Below are 19,936 nucleotides of genomic sequence, written 5' to 3'. Positions count from 1 at the left end.
TACTCAATCATATTATACAGATTGGTCAAACATTTCCTATATAAGGGAACCAGTTGATTGCTTCAAAGTCCTGACAAGCAGCATTCACTCCTGGAGAAGCGTAGAGCTACAGGGAGAGTCGTCTGCATTGTCCATGGCTTTGCAACAATCCCTCATACTGAGCAAGCATGAAGCGACAGTGGGAAGAAAAACTCCCCATTAACGGGAAGGAAAACCTCCGGCAGAATCGGGCTCAGTATGAACAGTCATCTGCCTCGAACGATTGGGGGTTACAGAAGACAGAGCAGAGACAACAAGACAGACAAAAAAGCACAGAAGCACACGTTGATCCAGTAATCTGTTCTACATTAGATGGTAGTAGCGGGTGAGCCGTCTTCTCTGGATGATGTCACAGTTAACAGAACGCCAGACCAGGTGTACCTACTATGAAGATAAAAGAGAGAGAACAGAAAGTTAAAGCAGAAATGACAACACATAATGCATAATTGAAGAACAGTAGAACTCTTTAGAGTGAGAAAATTAGATCCTGATATCCTACAGTAGCCTAAGCCTATAGCAGTAAAACTATAAAGGTAGCTCAGAGTAACATGAGCCACTCTAGTTATAAGTTTTGTCAAAAAGGAAAGTTTTAAGATTAGTCTTAAAAGTAGACAGGGTGTCTGCCTCACGGACCAAACTGGGAGTTGGTTCCACAGGAGAGGGCCTGATAGCTAAAGGATCTGCCTCCCATTCTACTTTTAGAGACTCTAGGAACCACCAGCAGACTTGCAGTCTGAGAGCGAAGTGCTCTGTTAGGAACATACGGGGTAATCAGAGCTCTGATATATGATGGAGCTTGATTATTAAGGGCTTTATACGTTAGAAGAAGAATTTTAAATTCTATTCTTGATTTAACAGGAAGCCAATGAAGGGAAGCTAAAATTGGAGAAATATGATCCCTCTTGTAGATTTTCATCAGAACTCTTGCTGCAGCATTTTGGATCAGCTGAAGGCTTTGAACTGCATTTTGTGGACTTCCTGATAGTAAAGAATTACAATAGTCCAGCCTTGAAGTAACAAATGCATGGACCAGTTTTTCAGCATCACTCCTGGACAGAATGTTTCTAATTTTGATATTCCTGAGGTGAAAAAAGGAAACTCTGGAAACCTGTTTAATATGGGATTTAAATGACATGTCTTGGTCAAAAATAACACCAAGATTTTTTACTTTATTACCAGAGGCCAAGTTAATGCCACCCAGATTAAGTGATTGGTTAAGAAGTCTATTTTTGAGGACTCTGGCCCAAAGATTACAACTTCGGTCTTGTCAGAATTTAGATGCAGGAAATTTAAAGTCATCCAGCTTTTGATGTCATCAAGACATGACTGCAGTCGAAGTAATTGATTGGATTCATCAGGATTTATGGATAAATATAGCTGAGTATCATCAGCACAACAGTGGAAATTAATCCCATGCTGTCTGATAATTTTGCCGATCGGAAGCATATATATAGTAAAGAGAATTGGTCCAAGGACTGAACCCTGTGGTACTCCACAGGTGACCCTAGAGTTTGAGGAAGATTTTTTATTAACATGAACAAACTGGAATCTGTCCGACAGATAAGATTTAAACCAGCCTAATGCTTTCCCCTTAATCCCTACAGTATGTTCAAGTCTTTGTAGGAGAATATTGTGATCAACTTTATCAAATGCAGCACTGAGATCTAACAGGACAAGTACAGACAAGTCCATTATCTGAGGCCATGAGAATATCTTTAGTGACCTTCACCAGAGCTGTTTCAGTGCTATGATGAGCTCTGAAGCCTGACTGAAACTCCTCAAGTAGGTCATTGCTTTGTAAATGTTCACAAAGTTGATTAGCAACTACTTTCTCAAGAATTTTAGATAAGAAAAGAAGATTAGATATAGGTCTGTAGTTTACTAACTCATCTTGATCAAGAGATGGTTTCTTAAGTAAAGGTTTAATAACAGCTACTTTAAAAACCTGTGGTACATATCCATTTACTAAAGATAGATTAATCATGTCTAAAATAGTGCCACTGATTAAAGGGAATATGTCCTTAAACAACTTGGTTGGGATTGGGTCTAACATACAGGTAGAAGGTTTAGATGAAGCTAAAATTTTAGATAGCTCAAAAAGCTCTACTGCTTCTAAACAGTTCAAATACTGCACAGGTTCTAAAGATTCCTCCACGCCAGAGGAAAGGAATCCGTCCATGCCAAAACAGCTTTGTTTTTTTCTTCTCAGCCTTTACAGGAAAGCAGACTCCACAGAGCTAGAAAGTCAACTAACGACTAGGGGTGTGCAAAATAATCGTCATGACGATGCATCGCGATTCTAATATTTGCGATCCAATGCATCGATTCTTGACGCCAAGTATCGATTATTAATTTAAAAAACAAATAAATAAAATTGCATGAATGGTTGGCGAACATCAGCTAAAAACAAGTGGAATACAACTTCTAGTCCAGTAGATGTTGCTGCGGATGTGTTGACCCCTGCTGCTTTGTGTCACAAGCATTTCCGGCTGCGGGATACTGCGACGAGTCGTTCATACACAAAACATGGATGAGACTGAGAAAATTCGCCCGGCTCCATCACATTTCAAATCAGATGTTTGGACGCATTTTGGCTTTACAAACAAAGAAGGTAAAAACAAAATTGATGTGATGCATGCAAACACCGTTACATCGTAATGAAATAGTGTGGGAACACAACAAACTTAAAGGCACACATGCAGATGCGCCATCCAGAAAAACAAGAGCCGCCAGAACTGATTAAACAAACAACATTCGATTGCAAGCTAGCCCCAACTTCTAAATGCGCATACATTTGAATGTTTTCATTTCATTGGTTTAAAGGACCACTGAGGCCATGTAAACGGCACTGATTATCATTATTTTGTTATTTTAAGTTTTATAAATCCACAGCATGTTTTGTCAGTGTGTCCACTCCAGTAATAGTAATATTTGTGTCCAGTAACAGTAAAATTTGTTTTCATGGCAATACCTCCAAAAGTTGTTTCAATAAGTACAGCTATGTATGAATTTAGTTGCTTTTAGTTATGTATCAATTGAAGACACTATCCAGATCATACACAGCCAGTCAGCCACTGTCAATGGCTGTATTTTTTTTCTAACAGTGTTCAGTGAAAATATCGCAATGCATCGCGATGCATCGCAATAATTCAAGTATCGTGATGCATCGTGATAGAATCGCATCGTGGCATGTGAATCGTGATTCGCATCGAATCGTGACTTCTTTGGCAATACCCACCCCTACTAACGACCCACTTTCCCATACTGAGGGGAAAATCTGCTGGAATTGTGACTGGAACCGGGTCAGAGGACGCAGCAGAGCCCAGGTCTCCGATCCCGACCACATGTCAGCTCATGGCTACATGCCTCCAAGCTGCCCGACCACGCTGTCGGTTAGCTCATAGCTGCAGAGCCACAGGCTAACCCGCTGCTGAAAGACCAACGATTTTCCCTGCTTTTCAGTGCTCCTTCCTTGGATGGACAAAGTGGACCTAATTCACACGAGGCACCGACAGGTTGGACAGAGAGACCCAAAGGGAAAGGTTGCATGGTCATTGGAAAATGTTTGTAACACGCTCATATGGTGTCTTTAAACAAAGGGGCTAACAGAGATAGCTCATTGCTAGCATTCGGTACCATGTCATTGTCGAGTGTGTTTTAATGGTTATAACAAACGTTATCTCCACAGGGGTTTCATACATTGATGGGACATTAATGTTTACGTTATACGACCCACTCATTTAAAAGTCGAAGCCTTTAAAGTCAGCGCCGAAAATCCGCTAGCCAAAACGCTATTTAGCTCCTGGTTACATCTGGTTCCGGACTTTCAGAAGGAGCTTGCTTTAAAGCATAAGGCTTGTTTGTTTCGCTCCACCGTCGTTGGATAGTGTTAGGAGCCTTATTCCCGCATTAATATTGAATATTGATGTTGATTTAAAGGCGTTTTGGCTAACTTTAGGAGTAACCGATTTTAACGACCGATTGCTACAGCGACACCTAGCTCCCGGAGATATAATTGCATTAATAAAATCGGCCGTTCATAAAGTTCAAATGATTTTACTGAGCAAACTATTCTTTAAAATATTATTTCCTCAAAGTAATGTTCTGTGTAATTTGAGATTACACAGAACAACATTTGATATGTGTTACAATGGGTTGAAACACATACCAAATGTTCTGAATTAGTGAAGCTAATTTAACCTCAATTCACATTCTTTAAGATGAACTTTGGTTCTTTAACTCAAACAAAATGTTATTCCATCAAATAATGTTTTGTTTACTCAGGATTCACATTGTGAATGGATTGAAAACATGCCAAATGTTGTTCTAAATTAGTTAAGCTAATTTAACTCCATTCCATGCTCTTTGGATCAGATCAGAAGTGAACAGGATTCACTGAATTATTCTGATTATGATCAACCATTTTGTTTTGTCTTTTGTGTACCTTTGCATGTAAATAGTTCCTTAGCTTATCTTCATTTTGCTTAGTAGTTTAGTTAAGTTTCACTAGCCTAGTCGAGAGAATTTGTTAATCGAAACATAGTGTTAATTCAGATAAACAGCATTACATTTTGATGTTCTCTGGATGTTCATTCTATTTCTGTTATTAAATTCTTGAACTTGAAGAAGTTGTCACTCATTTATTCTATGTGTGTGCAGAGTTTGCTGTTAAAAGTGCTTGTAACATCCCTTTCAAACATTGTCCTTATTACGTGCTGATTATCACCAGACAATACTTATCAGACAGAGAGTTATTTATGAAAACATGAAGTAACTTTAAACTATGTATAATTGCACAACACAGCCGATGGAGCTCTTACTAACAATTACTGCAGCTCTGCGTTCTTTGTTTCAGAAAAGCGCGAGTACATTTTCTTTTTACTTTATCTGAATCTGACCCAGTCAAATGCGGAACAGTCCCGCACAGTCTGGTCCTCCTAGTTTCACATGAGGAGGAAGTGTGCTGCAGAAAGCATGCATTATTTATTATACACATACACACAGCAGGCAGGTTAAGCTTTTTGCATCATTACCAACAATCTTACAATTCTTGTCCGTTTCTCTCAGCCAGACCCATCTCTATTTTTTTTAACACCATCATCAACGGTCACTATATCTGACCCTTCAAGAAAAAAAGTGTTTATGCTAAATTAGCCTGAGCTAGTGTGTTACTCTTCTTCATGTTTTAAATAGAAACGCAATAGCGAATCATGAGGAGATCCCTGGTTGGTCGCCCGCGTTTATAAACGTTGACAACTGACATGGCGACAGTTAGAAAAACTACTCATTAATTAACAACAAGAGAGACAAGCAGCAATACACATTTACCGAGGAAATTGTTCTCAGATGTTCCACCCGCTGCCCCACCACTTTCATTCATGCCATCTGTGGCCAATTTGAGATGTCCATCCAAAGGTTAAAATGATTGAACACCGATAAACCTCAGACTGGCAGATGTCCACTTTGCAAGGACCCGCCCTAGTCTCTTTCTGATTGGCTAATGTCCCGGTTCTGCCAATTTTCATTGGTTGAGCATATGGATCTATTTTTTGCTCTCATTTTTCAATTGATGGAAATCTGTCGCAGCGAAGGAGAACTCTAACTAATGGACTATCATGATCATGCTGACAATATTTGGTGGCGACTAATGGATCATCCTATTGACACTGCCTATACTCTAGCAATTCTTTCCCTAGCCATCAACCTGACAGGAACGTTCTACAGGTTTCGAGGTAGTAGGAATCCCATAAGAGATCCAGAAATCTGTGTAGTACAGGAATAACCCACACCTCATTTTCTGGGAAGGATAGTAAGTTGTAAGTTATACCTGCTTCATGTGCACTGACCCATAGAAATCTCTCCTCCAAATCATGTGTGGTTAGATCTGACCCTTACGGTGGCCCTGAGGTGCAAAGCACTACAACATTAACAAAAGCACTAAAACATTAACAAAAACATTACAACATTAACGAAAGCACTACAACATTGACAAAAACATTACAACATTAACGAAAGCACTACAACATTAACAAAAACATTACAACATTAACGAAAGCACTACACATTAACAAAAACATTACAACATTAAGGAAAGCTCTACAACTTTAACAAAGGCACTACGACATTAACAAAACGGAAGAGGTACGTCCCAGTGGGAGACCTAAGAAATCGCTGATTAGACTAAAGCTCATTTTACTTTTGAACCGGAAGTTACTCTGGTGTGCTTCGTTTTAAAGAGAAGCAAAGCAAGCGGGACTACCATAGACCAGGGATTCCCAAAGAGATAAAAAATGTTATGGTGGTTTGACAGTGTTTTTCCCCCACACCATAAATATGTGTAAATAAACATTTCCTTTGTAAAAAATTAAAATCAAAAACTGCGAATTTAATAAATAAATAAAATGTATTCACATCGAAAAGCTATTTATTTTGAAAAGTCTTCTTCGCTTCATTTTAAGATTAAGTTATCTTTTTCTACGCATTGTGCTTTCACCAGAGTAGTTGGCAGTTATTTAAGAAAGTATTTGCTTTGATCAATCCCCCCATTTTATATATTATTAAGAACCCTCCGTCCCCCATGAATTCCACCAATGGCTCCACTCTCTTCCAATCTATATAATGATGCAGCAGTGATTACCATGAGCAGGCGGATTTTCTGCAGTTTTTCTCTGTCTAAGTTGTGCTGTTGGTCTATTAGCTGACTCCTCTCCTGAAAAAAGAAAAAGCTCATTTAAAAATCCAGATTAATATATATATATATATATTTTTTTTTTTTTTTTCTTTAGAAATGATCAATTATCACAAAAAGTATGAGTGCAGCTGAACATTCACCTCCTCCTCTGTGTCCTGTCCTGATGCTGACTTTATCTCTTCGATGTTCTGCTGGAGACGGGCCATCTCTTCCTGTGTACAAATTAGATTTAATTAAAAAAAATATCAAAATCTTAACACATAACCGCTGATGACAGACACTCCCCAGTCCCACCACCATTACCTGACCCTGCGTGGATAAGCTGGAATAAACAATGGATGGATGGATGGATAAGTCATTACATTAGAATTGCTTTATGTGCTCACTTTACAGTGTGTGCGAAACTGCTGCTCCTGTTGCTTGAGGTTTTCGTTCATCATCACCAACGCCCTAAGGGTCTCCATCAGGCTGCCAAACAGACAAAAATAGGAAATTACTTTTAACACATGTCAGAGCTCCTGTATTCCATGCCTGTTATTGACAGTAGGCCAGCTCTCACTTTGTGTGCAGTACATGAATGTGTTCCACTTTCTCGCAGATATTACCAGTGATCAAATGCTCAACAGTTTTCTATTTAGCAATTTTGTAAACTTGGTTAAAGTATCAGGCTTCTTCAGCGTGACCTTATAGTTCTGTATGATAAATATGAGATAGCTCACCCACTGTCTGCTTGCTCCTCTATCTCTTCTAATGACTTCATCTTGCTCTCCAGTTTTACTGAGTGTTCTGTAGCCTGGGAACAGATACAGGACAGGTTTTAGATTGGTATTTTCTCAGACTATTGAAAAAAACTTATTTAGCTTTTGCATTGACTAAAATTATACAATACGAAACCAGAAAGTTGTACTAAGCTCCACATTAGCAGTAACAGTAGATATACATGTCCAAACCTGTTTATGTCAAAATATGCCCTGTGTCCTCACATGGTTAACATTTGTATAGATATAAATATGCCCTCACAAGATCAGCAGCTAATGATTATTTTTTCAGTTCATCAATTCATCTAAAAAGAGATCCACTAAGTGATAGAGCTGGATTGTGTTATGGAAATATCTAATCATTTTTGGGTTAAAATGTATTTTTCTTAAGGCCCAAAGAGTTATCTTGTTATCACTAAAACTGTCTGAAAGTCTACAGAGGGGGAAGATGGCAGCAATAAATTCTTTCAAGCTCTGGTAGAAGAACAGGCACAGACACTGGAGTTTTATGGGGGAACCTTTCGGAGTGGTATACGGTTTGAAAGCCTTTTTATGGCTCTTGATGTTATCTGGATTAACTTCTAAAAAAAACACCTGGGCTATTAATTAAAAAAGTTAGTTCCTGAAGCTGACATGGGAGAAGAAACTTCCTTTGTTCTTGAGCAGATGAGGCCCTGGACACTGAATATCTGCGGGAACTTCACTTGCGCAGCCTATTAAAAGATGTGATTGGGGGTATGAGAGCAGACAAGGGCTTACAACACCTGGAGAGGGACGTCGGGTAATATACTACATGAAGCTTTATGGTAACGTAAGTGTTTGTCTCTCATTGGAATTCCAATTGTAAAAAGTATACGCATATTATAAGTGTTTTGTCTCGGAAAATTGTTTTCTTTCTTTGCTACTAAATCTACGAACCGGGTAAGGTAGACCTTCATGAATAAGAGAGGAAGAATCAACAAGCCGCCTCGTTAATAGCTCAGTTGGTAAGTTTTCTGACTCTCATGCAGGAGAGATCGGGAGTTTGAATTGGCATATGTATATAATATGTATATAGTGGGCTTATAACATCATCCAGAGTTGGTCCTTTGGGAAACTCATTAAGGCTATCTCATATTCATGATGAGAGTGGATAAACAGCTCGATCAAACACGGTCTGCATCAAGTGCTAATGAACCAGGGCACTTTGACCTGGGGGTCAAAATGGGAGTTATATGTTTCTGTACAGTATACCAGCCACTTGGTTAAGACGTTCCAGCATCCTGTTGTAAGATTCTTGGATTGTTTCTGGGGCCTGCAACTGGGATCTTGTCTATCAGTTATGTTGAGGTTTTCGTTCCACAACAATTCCTTTAGTTCCTTCTCTTCCAATGGAGATCTGAGACATTCACTTAGTGCTTCATCTCTTGGGGCCATCTTCCTGATATATTTTTGGAGCTTGGCCTAGTGAGCATCAGAGCCACCATATTCAATCTGCCTCCTACTTTGCGCTTAGTGTATAGTCTGTGGAATGTAGTGACCAACCCCCCACCCCAACCGCCCTCGCTCAGTATCGATAGGAATAACAGAAAGTTGGACACTGAGTTAAATAAGAAAACCCAAATAACAGCTTCCAGACCAGGGTGGGGTAAAATTCTGATTACCCATTATTTAGTGTAAATAATTATCATCTGATATGTGAGACTTCCAGTATGAGGAAAGTCTCTGATTCAGAGAATGCGAGCATGTATGCTGTCCACCACCACCATGCATTTTGTAATATGACTAAAAGGCTAATTTAACGTTAAAGGAGCAATAAGCAAAATTTCCTTAATTTAAATAGAAAGAACTAACCCGCTATTACCATCTAATGTAGAACAGATTACTGGATCAATGTGTGCTTCTGTGCTTTTTGTCTGTCATGTTGTGTCTCTGCTCTGTCTTCTGTAACCCCAGTCGGTCGAGGCAGATGACTGTTCATACTGAGCTGCTGGAGGTTTTTTCTTCCCGTTAATGGGGAATTTTTCCTTTCCACTGTCGCTTCATGCTTGCTCAGTATGAGGGATAGCTGCAAAGCCATGGACAATGCAGACGACTCTCCCTGTAGCTCTACGCTTCTCCAGGAGTGAATGCTGCTTGTCGGGACTTTGAAGCAATCAACTGGTTCCCTTATATAGGAAATGTTTGACCAATCTGTATAATATGATTGAGTATGACTTTGTAAAGTGCCTCGAGATGACATGTTTCATGAATTGAAGCTATATAAATAAAATTGAATTGAATAAAAAAATATTAATGTGAAGAATTAAAGGTAATATTTCAGATGGACTATGGTATGATGTCACACTGCATCTCACCATGTTTTTATGCCAGGAACCTGTTTGATTATGAGTATTATTATTAATTATAATTTGCCATTATAATTTTAATAATAGATCATTGAAACTCAAATGGTAGCTATGACAAATGTAATTCAAATGGTTGTGATCCAAGGGCTACAAGCTTGTAATGACTAACACAAACAATGCATTTATTAATTAGCTGTTATGAACTTATTTATGCTGGAAAAGTGTGATCTGATCGGTTGTGACCAGCAAACGCTGATAACACACATAACTGCAATTGGAGTTTTAACCCTTGCTTCTTTTTCACAAACCAATGAAAATGTCTCAGTTGATTTAGTTATTAACTTAAAAAGAGGTAATTCTTTACTCTTAGAGACCATCCAACCTCTGGATCAAAATAAACACAAACAATTACTATTCTACACGTTATTTATTAAACCAAAACAACTCCCTGTTACAGTAATTATTCTAATTCAATAAAAACTAGGAAACACTACTCGTTACTAAAATAAAAATGCAAAAGAAAATAAATGAAAATAAAACAAGTCAAAATGGATTAAAAGAGAGGTAGCAATTCTTAGTTCATCTCACAGTTGTTTAAACATCACATTCAAGACGTCGGCACTTTGACGTAGCAGCATTGAAAGACAAAATAGTTTTGAGAAAACAGACCTGCTAGATGGAAGACGCTTTATATTCCACAAGCTAAGCCGACAGCTTAGAGCTACTTCGCCCTTTTCAAAGATGGCGACTATGACGACATATGATCTTTGATCTTGCGTGACGCGTGAGGAGGAGGTCCTAATGAGGTCTTTAGCGCACACGTCTAGTGAAGGGCGGGCTTAGGCCAGGAGGCAGTTTTACTCCTGAACAAGGACTTCAAAGAAAGTGTGCAAAACTGAAAAAAGGTAGACAAAGCGATCAAAAATGAAGATAAGAAGAGAAAGGGAAAAGTGTTCTCCTGTCGGCCATGTGTGGGTGCACATGCCCATGCATGTACATGCTTGTGAACAGCTGCCACTCAGGGCTTTGCCTCTCCTTGCTCTAAATTCCTACCGTCAGAGTAGCGCAGCATTGGAGCAACATGGTGGAAAGCACCCTCAGCAGATCAAAATGTTCTCTTGCTAACAGTTTTATAAAGGTATGAGTTACTTCTTCACTTGAAATGTTCCTCTGAAAAATGATGCTCTTTTGCTGTGTTTTTATCCTTTACAACTATGTTGACAGGAGGAAATGACTTATTTAGGTGTCAGAAGGACCAAATTAGGTCTCCCCATGTGAAAAACGAAAAGATGGGCCGGATAGCAGCTGGAGTGAAGTTAGAGAGAGGCACGACTTGTTTTGGTCTACAGACCAAGTGAAATGTTGCTTATTGCTCCTTTAAGTTTTAAAGCAGAAGAGAATGAACTCCTCAATAAGGAAAAAACATACAAATTATTTATAAATAACATAGCATATTTAGGTAAAAATGCAAAGTTCAAGTTAAAATAGAAGACAGCAAGTGACTTACAGAAAAATGTAAGTAAACTGTGCAATATACATTATTGTACAAACACTCCCAAAGAAGATAAAAAGTATGCAAATGGGCATTATCATCTGAAAGACTGATTGTTGAACATCAAAAATAAAAACATTGACAAAATTTCATGCGTTGAAACGTTTAACTATGTGTAAATATTGCTTCTTTCTCAATAATGGATGAAGGTTCCACACACTCCCGAAGGACGAAAGAATCACAGAAGAGTGGCTGAAGTTCATTTATGGGGGACTTTACTAAAGGCTGTTTCCTGGGGAGGAATTCAAGTCAATGTTTTTGAACGAAACAGATTTAGAAAAAAAAATGTCTGTGCCAACATGGAGGCGACCACAACGCCGTCAATACCCATAAGTTAATTTAATTTCTAAATGCTGTGAAATGTAAGGAAGGTGTGTTTGTAAGTGAAAAATCAATGCGCCGAGAAGGGAGGTGTGAATGTAGAGGAAAAGTGGTTGTGGGTAGGTACAGCTGCATGTCATTACCCCAACCACTCCTTTTATTGAGGAGGGACATTTAGCCTGACAAAACAGCAAGCTGTTATCTTTTTAATGAAGTTCTTTGGAGAATTAACATATGGAGCAATATCAACTACATGAAATGGTTTATACAGTGATGTCAGTGATGACCCCTTTAACAAATGTGTCAAAAATATATTGTTTTTACAAAAGTCAACTCCTGCTTGATCTTTATCTATCGTAGAAAGTCCAGCAATAGAATTGACAGAAATTGTACTCAACCAAGATCAAAGTTATTTCAAAAATAGTTTTACTCAAGTATGAGTACAAAGGATAGCATAACAACTCAAGTAAAGGTAACTGAATAACTGTAACTAGTTACTACCCAACTCTGTCAACAAGTCAGTCACAATCACAGTACTGTACAATCACTTTGGAGACCTTTTGCTACAGTGAAAGCAAAAGAAAAAACACACTTAACCGTAGTTACCCTGGTCACTGAGCACAATAATCAGTTTTCAGCACTGATCCACAAAGAACAAAGAATAGAGACATCTGACAGCAAAATAGCTGCATGTAATTACCTCAAGCAGACTCCTCTTTGCCTCTTCATTGCAGGCTTTCACCTCTGCATGTTTGACTTTGAGCTGTCAGGACAAAAAACATGTCAGAGTAGGTTCTCATACAGGCTGATCTCTGTGTGTGTTGTTGTGTGATTTTTATATTTAATGTTGTGTGTAGATCCAGCAAATACTTTCATAAGAGGCAACTGGTAGAAAAAAAAATATTTCAAAAGTAGATCAGTACTCGGTACTCCAGAGGTATTTCAACAAAAGTGCACACAGACAGGAAAGCAGAATGGGAGTCCAGTGACTGAAACACTATTTGGACAAGGAAGTTACATGCTAAGTGTTTTTGCTCAGTTACATTATTTATTTTGGCCAGCATTGCAACAATGCAATGCACTGGCATTACTGCGATGAGTGTCATGCATCCTCATCAACTGCATTTATCTTGAAAGTGTTTTCGCTTTAAATATACTCCATGCTTTTCCCCGAAAAAAGAAATTGGATATGTCCTCTGTATGGGTTATTTTTTGTTGAAACAAGTCTCTTTTCCAAGACAGTTCTTCAGTCAGAAGAGTAGTAGGTAAATTCAGCCCTATACACTGCAAAAACAGAACTAAAAATAAAAACCTTCTTGAAATCAGTTAATTTATCCTTGATTTGAGCAGGTAAATAAGATGATCTGCCAATGGAATAAGATTTATGCACTTCAAATAGGAACAACTCATCTCCATCACCTTATTTCAAGTGCAGTATATCTAATTATCTTATTCTAGGGGTCAAAATACTCATCCCATTGGTAGATAATCTTATTTACCTGCTCAAATCAAGGACAAACACACTCATTTCTAGAAATTTTTTACTTATTTTTAGTTCTGTTTTTGGAGTGTATGCAGTACTTTGCAAAGTGGATGAACAAGTGGTGATCTATTATGACCAGTTATTCACTAGGGAAACAAAGTAGCCACTGGCCAAAAGGATGGCCCAGGACAGAAGAACAACATCGTCAGGCCAAGATTTGCAGGTCAGCAGTCAATTTTTCAGGAATGAAGATGTTTGCATCCTGGATAGAAGAGGAGCAGTGATTTGAAAGGGGAGTAAAGGAGGCAATTTTTGGTTTGAAAACCTATTTAGTTTTCTGTTTCAACGGTTTCTCTAGTTTCTTAATAAGTCCACAAGACAGCTCCTCTCTGTCCCACCTCCTGTCTAACTCTCCTAATCGGCATGCTCAGAGAAGCTGTGAATGCCTTTCAGTATTGGCTGACAGGAAAAGGAACAGAACGCGGTTGGCTCTTGGACCCTGCCGCCTATATATGGCCCCGTGGACTATTGTGTTGTGGCTACGGGATACCTATTAGAAACAGCGGTGGCGCTGGTTTCCTGGGAGGGCAAGTTGCTCCCCAGTCATCCTCCCCATCCCCTTCCCTCTGCTTGCTCCTTCATGCTGCCACACATGTAGGACCTTGAGGGGTGGATGCGTCGCTGGGGAGAGGGGAGGATTTCCCAGCCCTGCTGTCTGGTGACCTCCTTGACCCCAATTTCGTTAATACACTTTTGTTAATAAAATTCTCACAACACACACATATGTAGGGCATTAATTGGGGGCTAGGGGGTAAGACAACTGGGGGAAAGGGGCTGATTATGTAGCCCTCACCCCTGGTGGTTTCCTCTGCCCCCATTCGCATGGGGTTCTGGGTAGGGTGCATGGGGGGAGGGTGGACTGTGCCGGGCTCCTCCTTTTAGGCCCTCTCAGTTTTACACGCACTTGAGAACAACATGAAACGACAACATTTGACCAGGCAGCAGCAGGCTCGGGGTCTTTTTCACACCCCTGTTCTCCGATTGCCACCTGGAGTCTGGGGCATGGAGGAGGAGCAGGCCATCTTGTCCGGGCTCTTGGCTGGGTCTTCTGGTCTCCGCTGAATACCATGATGTATTATTATGACGGGAATAAAATATATGAAACCCTAATAATCCCCACAAAAGTCCTCAACATCAGCCATGTTTTTACCATCATGTCTTTCTCTATGATGTTACAGTTTTTTGTGTAATCCCCTCTGCTTTTCTGTCCATATCCTTGCCTTCTAAGCATTCAAGTGAGTTTTGGTTGACAAACTAATGCTGCTTCGCCAGGCAGCCGGCTGAATGGAAGCTATTTAGCTGAGATCTTAGGGAACTAGTGAAGTGTTTAGATTTAAAAACAGAGCTGCATAATGAGCATTTTACATCTTCAATAAACAGTGCAAAAGTAATCCTACACTGGACTCCATTTGGTTCACTTCATGTTGCATCTGCCATTACATTTTTCTTGTGGGCCCTGTCCTAATAGTCACAATAAAACCTACGCAATTCTATGAAGTGAGCGCCGGATGGAAATACAAAGAAGGATTTGAGTGTGCAGGTTACAAGCTTCCAAAACAGGAGGATTGGGACACTACGGATTTTGTCATGGACTTGGGACTCTGTGTTATACCTGCAACAACAACAACAATAGGATCATCACTGTTTTGCCATCTTTAAAGCCAAAAATTGTTAAAATTGCAACAAGTAATCGTTTTTAGGGGGGAAAATTGCAGGAACCGAAATTTGAGAGGACTGGGCATAGCAAAGCGGGTATTGCCACAAATGAGAAATTGTGTAATGTTGTATAATGTGTAGTGGATGGCAGTCGAGGGTGGGGACTTTGCCGTTGTGATCCTCGGCTAAAGAAGCTGGCTCCTGGGACGTGAAATGTCACCTCTATGGTGGGGAAGGAGCCTGAGCTAGTACGCGAGGTTGAGAGGTTCCGGCTAGAGATAGGAGGACTCACCTCGACGCATTGATCTGGAACCAGTCTCCTTGAGAGGGGTTGGACATTATTCTACTCTGGAGTTGCCCCTGGTGAGAGGCGCCGAGCAGAAGTGGGCATACTTATTGCCCTTCATCTTGGTGCTTGTATGTTGGGGTTTACCCCGGTGAACAAGAGGGTGGCCTCCCTCCGCATATGTGTGGGGGGATGGGTCCTGACTGATGTTTGTGCTTATGCGCGAAACAGCAGTTCAGATTACCCACGCTTTTTGGAGTCCTTGGAGGGTGTACTGGAGAGTGAACTCCCTTGCTCTGCTGGGGGACTTCAATGCTCATGTGGGCAATGACAGTGACCTGAAGCAGAACCTGAAGACACCAGCGCTGAGGGAAGCAGTCAAGCTAAAAAAGGAGTCCTATCCTGTGGGCTGTGGTGTACCGGCAGCTGATATGTACCAGCAGTCAAAGCGGCAGGCGGCTCAGCTGGTCACTGAGGCAAAAACTCGGGAGTGGGAAGAGTTTGGAGAGGCCATGGAGAAGGACTTCAGTACGGCTTGGAGGCAATTCTGGTCAATCTACGTTTCTACCCTCATCTATGGTCATGAACGAGATCCCGGATATAAGCACTGAAATGAGCTTTCTCCGTAGTGTGTCTGGGCTCTCTCTTAGAGACTGAGGAGCTCAATCATCCCGGGAGGAGCAGAGCCACTGCTCCTTCACGTCAAGAGGAGCCAGTTGAGGTGGCTTTGGCATCTGGTTAGGATGCCTCCTGGAAGCCTCCCTGGTGAGATGTTCCGGGCACGTACCCTCGAGAGGAGACCCAGGGAAATACCCTCGACACGCTGAAAGGACTATGTTTCTCGGCTGGCCTGGGAACGCCTTGGGATTACCCCAGAGGAGCTGGCCCAAGTGGCTGGGGAAAGAGAAGTCTTGACCTCCCTACTGAAGCTGCTATCCCGGCGATCTGACTCCATATAAGCGGAAGAGGATGGATATTGTTAAATGTATACCCAAAATAAATATAAAAAAAAACTATTTCTTTATTGTATTTCATCAACTTCATCAACAGCTGCTATGAGGTAAAAAAAAAAAAAACAAGATTGCACACAGGAAGCATAAAATTAAGTCAATGAATAGACGTGCAAAACATTACTTTGTGCTTTCAGACATTTTAAAGTGCGAATACATCAAAGAAATTAATCAAAGCAGATGGAATAAAATTAAACCGGCTGCTATTGTTTGAGGATAAATAGACTTAGACAAACTTTATTGTCATTTTGTTAGCATTAAAGAGTCCATACAAAATAAAATTTCGTTGCATACAGCTTACGACAATGTAATGAGCTTGCAATTGAAATAAAAATAACATTACAATATAGAGTGCAGCAGTGATAAGAATGTAACAGTGCAGGAGAAAAGCATTTTTTTAAAACCTGTGCAGGAGAATGTTCAACCATGTTTATAGTGCAATGATAATGGTGCAAAAAAGGCATTACCTTGAAAAGTTCAATGTTGACAATGGAAAATAATAATGGTGCAAAAATGCAGTAAACGTCCAGTTGTGTACTTTTCTATTTAAATCTATTATAAGAGTTGAGCAATGTTGGCAGTGCAAAATTATGTTGCGAAATGGCCATTAACTTCGGTTCTGTGCATGTGTGATGCAGAGTCCAGTTTAGATTTCAACAGTTCAACAGTCTGATGGCAAGGGAAAAAAACCTGTTGCAGAACCTGGTGGACCTGCAGCGGATGCTGCGAAGCCTCTTCCCAGAGGGCAGCAGGGTGAACAGTCCATGGTGTGGGTGTGGGGGGTCACTGATGATGTTACGTGCTCGGGACACGCAGCGCTGTGATGAAATGTCCCTAACGGAGGGAAGAGGAGCCCCGATGATCCTCTCGGCTGTCCTCACCACTCTCCTGACGTTCTTCCAGACGGAGACGCTGCAGCCTCAACACCACACAGAGAGACAGCTGTTCAGAATTCTCTCTATGGTGGTTCCGTAGAAGGTCTTAAGGATGGGCGGGGGCAGGTGGGCTCTCCTCATCCTCCAGAGGAAGTACAAGCGCTTCTTGTTGACAACTGTTCACTGTGACTACGCTCTTTCAGGAGCAGTGAATTCTGCTTGTCAAGACTCAATGCAATCTGCTGGGTTTCCTTAGATAGGTCTGTGGACTTTTTGACCAATCTATATGATTTGATTGAATTACACTTTAAGTGCCTTGCGATGACATGTGTTGTTAATTAGTGCATCTGCAAATATTAGACAAAACTATAGATCCTGAAGGTAGATGCATAATAATTAAAATAACCATCCATAACCAGACGCTATGTATTGTCAGTATATATGGTCCAAATGTTGATGACCCCTCTTTTTTTCCACCAATTCTTCCTTGCACTTTCAAAACACAAGAAAACAAAAAGATTCAGCAATTAGAAGAAAAACTTAAGTTACTAGAATCCTCTCAAGAAGAAGGAAAGCTAGGTAAAATCCGTGAAGTAAAATTAGAACTAAACCACTATATTGAAAAGCAAAATAGATTTCTAATACAAAGACTTCGAATAGAAAATTTTGAACAAGGCAATAAGTCAGGAAGCTTCCTAGCTAATCAGCTTAAAATAAATAAGGAGAAAACTACTATATTTGCAGTTACAGATTCAACTGGAAATACAGTAAGTGAACCGGAGTATATAAATAATACCTTCCGCGATTTCTACAAATCTTTATGCACGCCACAGATAAATCCATCAGAGCAATCTGATTTATCCAGAAATCCATCAAGCAATTTCTGGATAAAATTACACTTCCTAAATTATCAGATAACCAAAGAATGACACTGGACTCCCCCTGACAACAGTTGAAACCCAGGAAGCTCTTAAAAGCATGCCTAATAAAAAGGCTCTAGGTCCAGATGGATTCCCTACTGAGTTTTACAAAGAGTTCTAGAATATTCTAGCCCCAACGTTCCACAGAATGTTGCAGGAAATACAGGAAAAAGGCAGATTTCCAGCTAATATGAATTCTGCCACCATCAGCCTTCTGCTTAAGCCAGACAAAGATCCTATGTTGCCCACCAGTTATCGTCCCATATCCTTAATTAATGTGGATATTAAGATAATCTGTAAAGCTTTTGCAAAAAGATTAGACAAAGTAACTCCTCTCATAATACATCAAGATCAAACTGGTTTCATCAGAGGAAGGCAGTCATCCACAAATACACACAGATTACTTAATTTAATTGATTATTCCTACAGTAAAAACATTAAAACCAATATATTGTCTTTAGACGCAGAAAAAGCATTTGATAGAGTAAACTGGAAATTTTTATTTGCTACTCTACATAAATTCGGTTTTGGCAGTTTTTTCATAAATTGGTTAAAAATTTTATACAGTTCTCCAACAGCCTGTGTCAGGACAAATAATCAAATATCTTCCAGTTTTTGTCTACAGAGGGGCACCAGGCAAGGATGCCCTCTTTCTTCATCACTTTTTGCCATCTTTATAGAACCTCTAGCAGCAACAATCAGACAAACAAAAGCTGTAAAAGGTATAAAATGAATGAAAATAGAGCATAAGATTAGTCTATACGCGGATGATGTATTACTTTATCTCCAGCATTGAAATAATTCTCTTTCACAAGTAATTAGAATACTAGAATCTTTCTCTAAAGTATCAGATTACTCTATAAACTGGTCTAAATCTTCGGTACTGTCAATTAATTGCTCTCTCGAAAACTCCTTAGATTTTCAAATGCAATCAGGAATTATTAAATATTTAGGTATTACTTTGTCGTCTAAATTAACGGATTTACTAAAACTTAACCACACCCCACTTTTAAACAGGGTAGAAGAGGACCTTAAAAGATGGAAATCGCTTCCAATTTCACTTATGGGTAGGGTAGCTTCAATAAAAATGATGGTCCTACCTAGAATTAATTATTTATTTTCAATGATCCCCACTAAACCATCATCCGACTGGTTTAAATCTCTAGACTCTGCCATTTCTAAATTTCTTTGGAAAGATAAACCCCCACATATTAGCTTAAAGACAATACAGAAGACTAAAGACAGAGGAGGATTAGATTTGCCTAACTTCCAAAACTATTACTTAGCAAATAGGCTACAATACATCTCTAAATGAGCCTTGGTTAGATATAGAACAGGAAATGTGCAATAATATCATGATTTCAGATTTGCAGTTTATTAGCTCAAATATAAAATGGCATACATGCTTCAAAAATATCAACATTAGTTTTACTCTGACAACAATGATGGGAGTTCCTTAAAATGACAAAGTCATCCCTTATCCCATGCAGTCGTACACCTATCTGGAATAACCCTGATATCCTACAAAATAATAAAATGATAAACTGTACATACTGGAAGAATAAAGGTATTAAATATCTGGAACATCTACTTGACGGAACCGAGTTCATCAATTTTGCTAAACTAAATATGCAATATGGCATTAGTAAAAATAAATTCTTGGAATATGAACAACTAAAATCTATAATTAGAAATACATTTAAGCATATTAATGGTGGCTTACAAATCCCAACTAATATATTAGAGTTTCTAGATTTACCCCCCCCCCCCCCCCAAACTACACAACCTAAATCATACAGGATACTGACTAAAATAGATGATTCAATATCTCTTCCTATTATGAAATGGGAAGAGGATTTATCAGTCAGCTTTGAACAAAACTTCTGGGCTCAGGTATGTCTAAGAACTTTCAAATTGACTAGAAACACCAACTTACAACTAATACAATACAAAATCCT

General features: G+C 39.5%; 1 protein-coding gene across 4 annotated transcripts in view; it reads right to left on the bottom strand.

The window, feature by feature from the left end:
• Positions 1-19,936, bottom strand: part of ccdc93 (coiled-coil domain containing 93) — a 90,374-nt gene that overhangs the window by 10,035 nt on the left and 60,403 nt on the right. For all 4 annotated transcript variants that reach the window (XM_036138774.1, XM_036138775.1, XM_036138773.1 and 1 more), the window contains 5 exons: positions 12,389-12,451; positions 7,450-7,523; positions 7,117-7,198; positions 6,871-6,942; positions 6,677-6,748 (listed from right to left, as the gene is read on the bottom strand). In XM_036138774.1, coding sequence (XP_035994667.1) covers positions 6,677-6,748; positions 6,871-6,942; positions 7,117-7,198; positions 7,450-7,523; positions 12,389-12,451 — 363 coding nt within the window. The remainder of the gene's footprint in view (positions 1-6,676; positions 6,749-6,870; positions 6,943-7,116; positions 7,199-7,449; positions 7,524-12,388; positions 12,452-19,936) is intronic.

This window comes from Fundulus heteroclitus, chromosome 7 (assembly GCF_011125445.2).
Source record: "Fundulus heteroclitus isolate FHET01 chromosome 7, MU-UCD_Fhet_4.1, whole genome shotgun sequence".
Classification (NCBI taxonomy): Eukaryota; Metazoa; Chordata; class Actinopteri; order Cyprinodontiformes; family Fundulidae; genus Fundulus; species Fundulus heteroclitus.
Note: the sequence above shows the minus strand (reverse complement) of the source record. Positions and strands in the feature narration are given on the sequence as shown.